Source organism: Prionailurus bengalensis, chromosome A2 (genome assembly GCF_016509475.1).
Source record: "Prionailurus bengalensis isolate Pbe53 chromosome A2, Fcat_Pben_1.1_paternal_pri, whole genome shotgun sequence".
NCBI lineage: Eukaryota > Metazoa > Chordata > Mammalia > Carnivora > Felidae > Prionailurus > Prionailurus bengalensis.
The window spans coordinates 162163679-162176933 of NC_057348.1; the positions used below are offsets into that span (position 1 = coordinate 162163679).

Sequence of the window (13255 nt, forward strand, 5' to 3'; positions counted from 1 at the left end):
ACACAGAATCGGAAACAGGCTCCAGGCTCTGAGCCATCAGCCCAGAGCCCGACGCTGGGCTCCAACTCCCGGACCGCGAGATCATGACCTGGCTGAAGTCAGACGCTTAACCGACTGCGCCACCCAGGCGCCCCTGTTCTCAGTTTTTAAGAGTCTCTTATCTTTGGCTCTCTTCCACTCTAACCTCTTTTTTTTTTTTCCTTCCCCTCCCCCATGGGTTCCTGTTAAGTTTCTCAGGATCCACATAAGAGTGAAACCATATGTCTTTCTCTGTATGGCTTATTTCACTTGGCATAACACTCTCCAGTTCCATCCATGATGCTACAAAGGGCCATATTTCATTCTTGAAAGCTATTTTTATGGCTTAGAGAATTCTGGGCTGACACTTTTGTTCTTTCAGTAATATAAAGATGTCAGTCAATTGTCTTCTGGATTGCAAGCTCTGACAAGGAATCATCTGTAATTACAATCTTTATTCCTCTAATATAATGTGCCTTTTACACCACAGTTATTTTTAAGTCTTCCTCTTTATCTTTGTTTTTTTGCAGTTTGAGTATGAAGTGCCTAGATTTTTATTTGTTTGTTTCTGTATTTATCCTGCTCAAGCTTCTCTGGGACTCTTGGATCTGTGTCTTGGTGTCTTCCCTTGTTTTTACAAACGTCTGAACCATTAGCTCTTCAAATGTTTCTTCTGTTCATTCTCTTTTTTTCTTTTTCTGGTACTTCAGATACATGTGTGTTAACCTGTTTGATTTGCTTTGCAGCTCCCGGATACTCTCTTCTCTTTTTCTTTTTCTCACTCATTTTTAACTTTTGTTTTCATTGGAAGAATTTCTATTCTCTCTTCTTCAAATTCACTGACTCATGTTGAGTCAACTGTGTTGATTGATGTACCTGCTAGGGAACACTTCATCTCTGATAGTGCTTTTGACTTCTACCACGTATGTTTGATTCTTATGGTTTTCATCTGTCTGTTGAAATTTCCCCATCTTTTATTTCATGTTGTCCAGTTTTTATTCAGTCCTTGTTGTTATTTTAAAATCCCTGTTCAGTTCCTGGACTTTTTGTGAGTCTACCCTGTTGATTGTGTTTTATTTTTGTTCTCCTGCTTTTAAAACAAGTTTCATAATTTTATTAAATTGTAGACATAGGAGGAAAGGAGCAAATGAAATAAATAATATTGATGCCTAGATACAGAATCCCTTGTCCTCCATCAGGCTATTAGGGTGGGATTTGAGTCAGCCCACAGGGAGTTGGACCGGTTGGGACTGTTGCTACAATTATCGATAGAGCAGCTAAGGCCCCATATTTCTCTAGGGTGCCTTGAGCTTAGTGTGGGCACTCAGATGCCATGTGGTTTTACTTAGTGTTCTCATCCCGTTTACCTTCAGCTTCCAGTCATCCCTACACACTCTGCTTCCCAGAATCTCTCCAGGCCGGTGATGGATGGCTGGTGCTTATCAATCATTGCTCCTATGGCGTGTGGGGGCAGGGCAGCACATATGTCTGTTGTCCTGGTCCAGCCTGAGTCTTAAGCATGGCCTGTGCACCTGGGCCTGGGGACGTGGACTTTCTCAGTAGGTCTGACTGTACTAGGGTTCTCAAGAGAAACAGAACCAGGTGGAAAGATATCAATATCTATACCTATCTCTCTCTCTCTCGATGTAGATATATATCTGTATCTATAGATATTGGTATCTTTCCACATTTGCACTTTGTAACTGGCATGTAATCATATCCTACCTTATACTTCCACTAGCTCCCAGGAATATACACACAATAATGTGCAGTATTTATTATTGTGAATAATACCTGTGGAGTATGTATGAGTGTGAAATGTACCTGTTTATGAAATCCTTTTTTTAAATTTATGAGTATTTACTATTACGAAAAGTTTCCTCTTGGATTTGATGATTCTGTATCACAGTTTTATGGAATTTAACCTACAAAGTGGTTTTATCATATTATTTCATCATACACGAAAGCTATCAAGATGAACATTAATGTGATCATGTTAATAAAGAAATGTAACCCCTTTCGGCCCCACCTCTTGGAGTAGGTGCATAGGGGATGGCTCTGAGACAGACACAAGTCCGGGGCCACGTGCCACACCCTGCTCTCTCCGCTACTCCTTCTAACACGCCCTCGCAATGTCCCAAGTAGGGCTTTTTACCCGTGGGTGTCGAAGCCTTCCTTTGATTCAAGCATACATTTCCGTATGCGAATTTAAAAGCCATAATACTTATATTTATTTTAACTTCCCATTTCTACATGCAAACAAGACAGAAACAAACAACAGTTGGAGGGCGTGTGTGGACACGTGGTCACGAGACAACGTGAAATGAAAGAATGACGGGTTAAAGTCAGCCCCACAGTGCGTGCTCATGCACACGCCGCCCTGGAGGCAGAGCTGGGGACAGCGGCCGTCCCCCCAACCCCGGCCCCCTCCCTGTTGCCCAGCGGGTTCCCGAGTTGCAGGGTTACGGAAGGGATTCCCCCCTTGCTCAGAGCCCCCGTGTGAGCCCCGCAGGGCTGCTGAGGACCCTAAAGACGGAGATTAATGGCGGACTTCCGCCCAGCGACACTTCACCGAGCCCAGCTCACTGCAAGGGCCACCAGGGCCCTCAGGTCTCCTGACCACAGCTCACCACAACCCCGAAGTCCAACCTGCATCTCCCACTCTGGCGCCCCAGGAACTAGTGGCATGGCGGGCCCTTCTAATCCACGTGGAACTGGGATGGCCCTAGGGGTCCCCCCAATAACCACCTTCTCCACGTGGAGCTGCCCCCACCTCCCGCCAACACCACCTTCCTTCCAGACCCTGAACCCTGGGCCAGGTGAGTAGGTGCCTCCTGTTGCATCCACACCCCCGGACTAGAGCATGGCTGATTTGAAGTGAGGAGACAACTTCCTTGAAAGTGTTTTGTCACATTCTGACAGAGCAATAAGGAAACCCTATGGGTTTGGTTACACAACCTAAGGATGGCATCTGATTTTCTAATGATGTGGCGGTCAAGCACTTTCATGGGCTGGCCTACCCCCATTAAACTCCATGGTACCACCATAGCAATGGAATGTCAGGGGTCTGGAGCTTTCCACCAGTGCACCTGTGGCTCCCTCTTTCTCCATTGTGTGAGACGACCTCTGGGTTTTGTATTGTTTTGTTTTGTTTGTTTTGTTTTTTTTTTTTTTTTGCATAGTAATCCATTTGAGAAGCACAATGAAGACATTCCCCAAATTTCGACTTCACTTTGGAAAGACATCAGCCATAATAAATGCTAGAAACTTGGGAACTGTTTTATTTTCAGTATAGTTATTTCTCTTTTTTGGCAGTAAATTATTGTAAAGGAAATAAACCGATGTATCAGAAGTAAACATTAATATGTCTGACCGTGACATCACTTTCACGGGTGATAATAAAACATCCAAGGGTCACAAAGGGCCAGATCTAGCCGGGTATAAGAACTAGGACAGTATTAAGGAGGGTCAGTGTCTGCTTTGGTCTGAATGTTTGTGTCCCCCAACAGGTTTTATATATTGAAAATTTCATGCCCAAGAGGATGGTTTCAGGAGCTGGGGCCTTTGGAAGGTGAGTCAGTCAAGAGGGTAGATCCCATATGACTGAGAATTGTGCCCTTCTACAAGAGGCCCCAGAAAGCTGACTCATCCCTTCCACCATGTGAGGACACAGCCAGATGTCAGCAGCCTGCAACCCAGAGAGGTCTCTCACCAGATCCTGACTGAAATCACATCTCCATCTTGGACCTCCAACCTCTAGAACCATGCAGAAAATTTTTCTGCTATTTAGAAGTGGCCCAGTCTGTGCTTTTTTAAATTTTATTTCTTATTTTTTTAATATGAAATTTATTGTCAAATTGGTTTCCATACAACACCCAGTGCTCATCCCAACAGGTGCCCTCCTCAATGCCCATCACCTCCTGCGTCCCTCCCACCCCACATCAACCCTCAGTTTATTCTCAGTTTTTAAGAGTCTCTATTGGTTTGGCTCCCTCCCTCTCTAATGGTTTTTTTTTTCTTCCCCTCCCCCATGGTCTTCTGTTAAGTTTCTCAGGATCCAGATAAGAGTGAAAACATATGGTATCTATCTTTCTCTGTATGACTTATTTCACTTAGCATAACACTCTCCAGTTCCATCCGCATTGCTACAAAGGGCCATATTTCATTCTTTCTCATTGGTAAGTAGTATTCCATTGTGTATATGAGACACAATTTCTTTATCCATTCATCAGCTGATGGACATTTAGGCTCTTTCCATAATTTGGCTATTGTTGAGAGTGCTGCTATAAATATTGGGTCAAGTGCCGCTATGCATCAGCACTCCTGTACCCCTTGGGTAAATTCCTAGCAGTGCTATTGCTGGGTCATAGGGTAGGTCTATTTTTAATTTTTTGAGGAACCTCCAAGTTTTCCGGAGCAGCTGCACCAGTTTGCATTCCCACCAACAGTGCAAGAGGGTTTTTGTTTCTCCACATCCTCTCCAGCATCTGTAGCCTCCTGATTTGTTCATTTTAGCCACTCTGATGGTGTGAGGTGGTATCTCACTGTGGTTTTGATCTGTATTTCCCTGATGAGGAGTGATGTTGAGCATCTTTTCATGTGCCTGTTGGCCATCTGGATGTCTTCTTTAGAGAAGTGTCTATTCATGTTTTCTGCCCATTTCTTCACTGGATTATTTGTTTTTCAGGTGTGGAGTTTGGTGAGTTCTTTATAGATTTTGGATACTTGCCCTTTGTCTCATATGTCATTTGCAAATATCGTTTCCCATTTGTTGGTTGCCTTTTAGTTTTGTTGCTTGTTTCCTTTGCAGTGCAGAAGCTTTTTATCTTCATGAGGCCCCAAAAGTTCATTTTTGCTTTTAATTCCCTTGCCTTTGGAGATGTATCACGTAAGAAATTGCTGTGGCTGAGGTCAGAGAGGTTATTTCCTGCTTTCTCTTCTAGGGTTTTGATGGTTTCCTGTCTCACATTCCGGTCATTTATCCATTTTGAGTTTATTTTTGTGAATGGTGTAAGAAAGTGGTCTCATTTCATTCTTCTGCATGTTGCTGTCCAGTTCTCCCAGCATCATTTGTTAAAGAGACTTTTTCCATTGGATATTCTTTCCTGCTTTGTCAAAGATTAGTTGGCCATACTTTTGTGGGTCCAATTCTGGAGTCTCTATTCTATTCCATTGGTCTATGTGTCTATTTTTGGGTCAATACCATGCAGTCTTGGTGATTACAGCTTTGTAGTAGAGGCTAAAGTCTGGGATTGTGATGCCTCCTGCTTTGGTCTTCTTCTTCAATATTACTTTGGCTATTCAGGGTCTTTTGTGGCTCCATACGAATTTTAGGATTGCTTGTTCTAGCTTCAAGAAGAATGCCGGTGCAATTTTGATTAGGATTGCATTGAATGTGTAGATAGCCTTGGGTAGTATTGACATTTTAACAATATTTATTCTTCCAATCCATGAGCATGGAATGTTTTTCCATTTCTTTGTATCTTCTTCAATTTCCTTCATAAGCTTTTTGTAGTTTTCAGCATCCAGATCTTACGTCTTTGGTTAGTTTTATTCCTAGGTATTTTATGCTTCTTGGTGCAATTGTGAATGGGATCAGTTTATTTGTCTTTCTGTTGCTCCATTATTGGTGTATAAGAACGCAACTGATTTCTGTATATTGATTTTGTATCCTGCGACTTTGCTGAATTCATGTATCAGGTCTAGCAGACGTTGGGTGGAGTCTATCGGGTTTTCCAGGTATAATATCATGACATCTGCAAAAAGTGAAAGCTTGACTTCATCTTTGCCAGTTTTGATGCCTTTGATTTCCTTTTGTTGTCTGATTGCTGATGCTAGAACTTCCAACACCATGGTAAACACAGCGGTGAGAGTGGACATCCCTGTCGTGATCCTGATCTCAATCCCTCAGAAATACAAGCAATTCTCAGGGAATACTATGAAAAATTATATGCCAACAAATTGGACAACCTGGAAGAAATGGACAAATTCCTAAGCACCCACACACTTCCAAAACTCAAATGGGAAGAAATAAAAAATTCGATCAGTTATCAAAAATCTCCCAACAACTAAGAGTCCTGTACCACATGGTTTCCCTGGGGAATTCTACCAGACATTTAAAGCAGAGATAATACTTATCCTTCTCAAGCTGTTCCAAAAAATAGAAGGGGAAGGAAAACTTCTAGACTCATCCTATGAAGCAAGAATTACTTCGATTACTAAACCAGACAGATACCCAACCAAAAAAAGAGAACTACAGGCCAATATCCCTGATGAATATGGATGCAAAAATTCTCAGTAAGATACTAGCAAATCAAAATCAACAGCATATAAAAAGAATTGTTCACCATGATCAAGTGGGATTCATTTCTGGGCTGCAGGGCTGGTGCAACATATGCAAATCAATCAGTGTGCTACATCACATTAATAAAAGAAAAGAAAAGAACCATGCGATCCTGTCAATCAATGTAGAAAAACCATTTGACAAAATTCAGCATCCTTTCTTGAAAAAAAAAAACCCTGGAGAAAGTTGGGATAGAAGGAACATACTTAAACACCATAAAGGCCGTTTATGAAAAGCCCAAAGCTAATATCATCCTCAATGGGGAAAAACTGAGAGCTTTCCCATTGTTTTTTTTTTTTTAATAGCAACTCAAGCTGACTAAGACAGTGTCTACGTTTTGACAAATGCTCACACACACACAAAAGTGTTTGTTTCCCTTTGCCATGAATCCACTTTCTACAAAACACTACAAGTCATTTCACTATTTTTTCAAGAAAGAAAAATGCATCCAAACTACTAAAATGAATTAAGGACATTTGAAAGTTAACCACATTTATTTGAATAGTGTACTTATAGTCAAAAGTGACATCTAAACGCTAAAAGTCAACTTGAGCCTTTGGAAAGTCAATATAGTGTCCAAGGCTTCCTGCGCCATTAAGACTCGCAGTCTGAAACTCCACGTTACCTTTGAAATTGGTTTTAAGTCTCTCTCAGCTCCTTGTACCCAGCCCCTCTCCTTGCAGGCTCCCCGCATTTGGAAGGGCAGCGCCTTCAATCTGGGTCTGGGGCCCCCCCACGGGAAAAGCAGCAGGACAGGTAAGAGTTCCCCCTCCAGGAGCTGGAGCGCCCGCTGCCACCCCTACCGCGGGCCTCCAGCCAGCGCCGCCCCCGCCCCCGCCCCAGACCGCGGGACACCAGCCGCGCGGCCACCAGGCGGAGCGTGTCCTCGGGACGCGCGTGGCGCCGGGCCCACGCCAGGCCGTACACGTCGTCGGTGAAGGGCGCGCCGTCGTGCTCCAGCGCCAGCCGCTCCACCAGCGCCAGCAGCTCGCCCACCTGCGCATCGCGCTCGGCGCCCTCCGCCCGGTTGTCCAGGGCGCACACGCGGCCGCCGCACTCGGCCACCAGGGCCCGCAGCGCGCGGTTGTCGGTGGCGCGTACGTAGTCGTGCAGCGAGCCCCCCTCCAGGTCCTCCCGGCGCGTGAAGACGACCACGGCGCGCGCCAGGACGCCGGCGCCGAACAGCTCGCGGACGCCGCGCACCGCCTCCTCGTCCTGGGCGGTGAAGCGGCCCAGCTGCGTGACCAGCAGCAGCGCGTGCGGCCCGGGCGCCGAAAGCAGGTAGCAGCTGGCCCGCTCGGTGCAGTCCGGGTCCGCGTGCCGGCCTTGGGCGGTGAAGAGGTCGGGGGTGTCGGTGACCTCCACGCGCCACCCGGCCCAGCTGCGGCTCCCCAGGGCGCAGCTTCTGGTCACCGGGGTGGCCGCGAGCCTGGACGGGAAGAGCCTGTGGCCCAGGATGCTGTTGCCCGTGGCGCTCTTGCCCACTCCGGTCCTGCCGGCCAGGATGAGCCTGAGCCTGCGCTCCTGCGCGAGCGGCTGCTGCTGGTCGTCCGGGTCCTGGGAACCTGTGAGGACAGAGTAGGCTTGGGCCGCCGGCCTGAGAGCGCGCGTCCCGCTCCACTGGGGCTCCGGGCTGCCTCCTGAACGGAGGAGGGCACCAACGCCTCCCGCTTCTGCTTGTCCAACCAGGCCTTTCCCAGGCGCTCTGGTTAGAGCTTGTGCGACTCCGGGGGCATCTTTAGCCACCTTTCTTCCATCTTTGGCTCGAGTGCGTGCACCTGCCCCCCAGTCCATGCTCCGGCACCGGGTGCACACTGCTCTGGAGGGTCCCCCTCGAAGGTCGCAGGCCATGACTTCAGCTGACATTACCTCTGGTCGTCTGCACCTTGCAGAGCTGCTCCGTGCTTGACGACTTCCCAGGCCTCTGCCAGACTGCTCCCAGGTGCCATCCCAGCGAGGAGATGCGGGAGGGCACAGAAGGCCTGGGAGTGAAGGGCTGTCTGGAGTCCCAGACACCCCGGGTTGGAATCACAGCCCCGCATGTGCCAGCTGTGGAACCTTGGGCAAGTTTAGTCTAAGCCTTTAACGTCTTCTGCATAATGGGAGGGGTGACAGAGAGTTGTGTCTCCCAGGGTTGCTCAGAGTATTAGGTGACAGGATCTCTTTGCTTCTTCCCTTCCTCCACTTCCCCTCCTCCTCCCTCTTCTCTCTAGGAAACCTGCTTCCAGTAAGACACAGTTAACCCTCCATCCTTGTTCACGGACACAGTCTACCTGGTAAACCGTGTTCCCTCCAGTCCATGATCTCAACCCTCCACAACTCCTGTGGGGATCGGAGTAGATGTACTATCCTCATTGTACCCTGTGGGACCCAAGGCACAGTCTGGTCAAGGCACTTAATATCCTACAGTAGGGCAGGGGCAGAGGTCCAGCAAAAATGCAAAGCTGGGGCTCTAGCTGTTTCACCCCAGCATGGGGACATGTATAGGATTGTCTCTGTTCAGTCTTTTTTTTTTTAATGTTTATTTATTTTTGAGAGAGACAGAGACAGAATGCGAGTGGGTTCGGACAGAGAGAGAAGGAGACGAATCTGACACAGGCTCCAGGCTGTGAGCTGTCACCACAGAGCCCAACGTGGGGCTCGAACTCACGAGCTGCGAGATCATGACCTGAGCTGAAGTCAGATGCTCAACCGACTGAGCCACCCAGGTGCCCCAATGTCTCTGTTCAGTCTTGAGTTAGCCCATGGCCTTGGGACCCAGAGCTGACAAGTACACGCTGAGATCAGTTCTTACCATAGGCATTTTCTTCATCCCTGGCCATCTTTTGTCCTTCCATGCCCACCTGAAAGAGTTCCGAACACAGCCTGTTAGTTCCTTCATTCCTTCAATCTTTCATTCGTTTATTGAATAGGTATAACTACCTAAGGTGGCTCAGGCAAGGTCCAAAGAGCTGGTGACATCCCAATGAAAGGTCATGCTTCCTGCCCTCCTCTGAACATCAGAATTTGGGGAAGAACCCTGGAAGGACCTGGTTGGTGTTGGAACCAAACCATGAGATCCTTTGGTGAGCCTCGTTGGTCCTTTCAGGGACCCCGAATGCAAATGACAGAGTGGAAGTGATAACCCGTCCTCTGTGTCAGTGAGTGAGCCTTAGCTGAGAATTTCCCAGGTAATTTATGTCAGTGGCATTAACTGTAGGCACAAAGTTTTCCCAGAAGAGTCCACAGCCAGGGGAGACTTTGGAAAACCGTGAGAATCAGAAATTCTGCTCAGTGATTTGGGGAACAACCTTAGGGCAGTTGGCCAGGGATGGGCAGGGGTGGGGGGACAAGAAGAGAGTTTGCAGTTTGCTTTTGAAAATTGGGAAAGATACCTATCTCCCATGCTGATGTGAAGAACTTGTGATCTGTTCTCCGAAGACCAAAGAATTTGGCTTGTGTCATTTGTGTAAATATGACCTGTGTGCTGGAGAGATGGGACACTCCCTTCCGGCTCCTGGTGTTCCTGCCCCGAATCTGAGGCCTCTGAAACTAAGCGATGACCCCAAGTCCGGCAGGATTTACTACAGCTAGCCACTCAGTGATGGAGTCTGCTTGATCTCACGAGGACCTGGTCACAAGGGCGCAGCTCTGGTCTGTCTGCTTTGCCAGCCCTGTGTCCCACTCACTCCCCTTCTGGGTCAGCTGCTCCGCAGAGGACAGGTTTCAGGGCCTTTCCAGCCCACCTGTGCGCTCACCCCCATGACCACTCATTCTCTCCCACGTTTCTGTCTGAGTCCTGTCTGTACTCCACCATCCATTTCAAATGCTACCTCTTCATGGCAACACCTGGCTACTGCGGGTGACCGTGCTGTGTTCCATGGGCAACACACAAGGACAAGCAAAGGGAAGGGTTGATTGATAACTTGTCTCTGACCCGTTAGATGACAGGTTTGTCTTCTGCATAACACCCCTTTCGGCTCCCCAAAGCCCTTGGTAAAGTTGATCCCACAGGCCTCAGGTGAGTAGTGGTCTTGTGTGTAAAAATTAGCAAACTCCCATAACTGACTGCACAGCAGAACTGAAGAAACAGCCAGAAGATTCAGTGCAAAGAACAAGAGTTTAGCTAAAGCAAGAAGTCCTTATCGATGACGGAACTGACCAAGTGTGCTCTAGGAAATCCATTGGACTCCTGGCCCCTATGGGACTTCCCAAAGGTTTGCGATGGTTTGGGATGGGATTTGAAAAATTCTTCCAGAGTTTCTGAGCGCTGACATCTGGGGTTTACAGACTTGGAGTCATTGACTGATGTAGAACATGGAGACTCCTAGCATCTTAAATGCAATTGGATATTAGTAGTCCCCTGCTTCCTGAACCTGCTGTCTTTTGGAAGTATCTATGGGAGTCTTTAAAATATATATTTGACATTTTGTTTCATAGATGTAGTTTAATAAGAAAAAAGGGGGTGCCTTTGTGGCTCAGTCTGTTAAGTGTTTGACTCTTAATTTTTGTTCAGCTCATGATCTCATGGTTTGTGGGTTTGAGCCCCTCATCAGGCTCTGTGCTGATAGCACAGAGCCTGCTTCGGATTCTCTCTCCTTCTTCTTCATGTGTGCCTCCCCTGCTCATATGTCTGTCTAAAAAACAAACAAACAAATAAATAATAAATAAACGTTAAAAAAAACGGTATCTCTCACCCCTCCTCCTGAGGGATTTCTTTTTTTTTTAATTTTTTACTGTTTTCTTATTTTTTTGAGAGACGGTGAGACAGAGCTCAAGCAGGGAAGGGTCCGAGAGAGAGAGGGAGACGAAGAATCCAAAGCAGGCTCCAGGCATTGAACTGACAGCACAGAATCCATTGCAGGGCTCAAAGCTTAATGGACCAAGCCACTGAGGCACCCTCCCCAACCCCCTGAGTGATTCTAATGCATTGGGTCCCTGCTCTGAGTGTCTGAGCCATTCATCCTGTCCAAGCCCTTCATGTATAGCCAGTGTGGGGATGAAGCTGGCTCCAGCGCACAGAGCCCTGGGCAGCTTGGGCAGGGGACGGGATGTGCAAGGACACACAAGCACGTGTACTGCAGAGGTCTGAAGACCATGTTCATAACTGTTGCTGGCTGCTGCAAGTCCCTGGGGGTGCACAGGGCTGAGGAGGTGGAGGGTGTGAGTGGGGTTCGGCTCACAGACACGATTTCCACTCTGCGATGTGTTCTGAGGTTAGACTCACTTGTTTGTCCTCAGAAATGTCTCTCTCCTTGACTGCACATGCCCTCAGAGGGAGTGTCTGCAGACTTCTCCAGCGTGCTCAGCCCTGACAGTGCTTCTAGCAAACACCTTTCTGACCAGGCGAGGAGCAGGACAGGACGAAGTATGTAGTCCCAAGTAAAAGTGTACGCACTCCACGGCTGGAGAAGATGCTTACCATTTCTTCTTCACTTGCTTGTTCTGAAACTCAGAGCTCCCTGAAAAGCCTGCAAGAGTGAAGTTATTGTTTCTAGATCCTGCTCCCCTTCCTGGGAGTAGTAGAATGCAGGTGCCCACTCAGTGAGCTGCAACCAGGCCCTGAATTCCTTAGAGCCCTCCTACCCCCTCCCACTTCCTCCACTCCCCTCTGTCCCAGGTGGCTCCCTTCCTCCCCTTGTGTGCTCACCTTCCAGCAGAAATGGTGACAGGCCCTGCTGTTGGCTGCAGAAACCCGCGACCTGGTGCTGTGCCTTGGGTTGTGAGTACAGAGGCTGTTCCTGCCAGCACAGAGCAGGGAGGAAGTCTCAGAGCCCAGGGAGGGAGGGCCCAGTGGTGCCGATTTAAAGGGACAGGACATGGGCCAGCGAGGGGTGCCTTTGCATTGTTTCCACTGCGCAACCCACCTCCTGCTTGGGACTGTGCTGATCTTTTCCGAAGGTAGCTGTGGCACCACATCTTGTTCCCGGGAGGGGCTGTAACCTCAGTGAAGGGCAGTTTAGATTTCTGAGGCCTGTTCTCAGTTTTGGCCTCTGCCCACCACTCTTATGTCCAGTTGCCTTTTTCTTTTTGGGTGTTTTCCTAGAAAATGACCTCTTGAGAGTCTCTTTCCCCAGGAATCAGGGAGGAATCCTTGACTGGACATCAGTGTGGACAAGGCCACCAATGTGGTCCTCTCTGCCATCTCCTCATTCCTAAAGAAAAAGAGGTCTTTTCAGCTATTAAAGATCAGACGTCAGGAAGAGGATGGAATTTTCATAGGAGACTTAGGCTAGCCTCAAGTTGGTATCTCTGGCCCAAGTGTCTGTTTCTCCTGTCAGGAGGTCATGAGAGAGGAAAATAGCCATGAGTAAAATAGCCAGACAATTTGTGGAGAGAAGGCTACAACAGCAAATGGTGCTATGTGCCCTGGACCTGGTTTGTTCTGGAATCATCTCTGCGAGCTTGCCTAACTCACTTACAGTTTCTGGAGTCAACTCTCCCCGTGTGTAGTGAGGGCTTTCAGTTAACCTGAAAGAAACGAAGGTAACAGCAGAAACCGTACCAACTTTGTTGTAAATCCCAGAGAGGGCAGATCACTGAATGCTGTCGGCTGGTCCTGGTAGCCTGTGAGTTCTTTCCCTGACCCCCATTCTCCCAAACCGCCTCTTCCACCGTCGGTACCGAGGAATGGCTAAGAATCCAGGGGCCATCCAAGCACAGGCTGTGGGGTTTGGAGGCGTGGGACTGGAAAGTCTAGGCGGATGAGTGAGGAAGGATGCTGTGTGTGTGGAGAGTAGCAGAGAACTCGGGGTGAAACATGCCTGTGCCTTTGCTTCTTGTGTTCATGGCTGTTGGTGCTGGCTGGTAAATAAAGGTGAGGTCCATAACCATCTGTAAGTGTCCATTACTTTGATGGCCCAGGGATGCTAAAGCCCTGGGGAAAGAAGGTCCATACTCGTATTCACACCTGGG

At 48.0% G+C, this 13255-nt stretch overlaps 1 protein-coding gene across 1 annotated transcript; it reads right to left on the reverse strand.

Moving 5' to 3' along the window:
- Positions 1-6834: 6834 nt before the first annotated feature.
- LOC122488506 (GTPase IMAP family member 1-like) lies at positions 6835-9234 on the reverse strand. The gene is made up of 2 exons (XM_043589880.1): positions 9156-9234; positions 6835-7926 (listed from the first exon to the last, which is right to left on the reverse strand). Exons 1-2 carry the CDS (start codon positions 9196-9198, stop codon positions 7073-7075), a joined length of 897 nt encoding a protein of 298 aa, XP_043445815.1. The 5' UTR covers positions 9199-9234; the 3' UTR covers positions 6835-7072.
- Positions 9235-13255: the final 4021 nt, after the last annotated feature.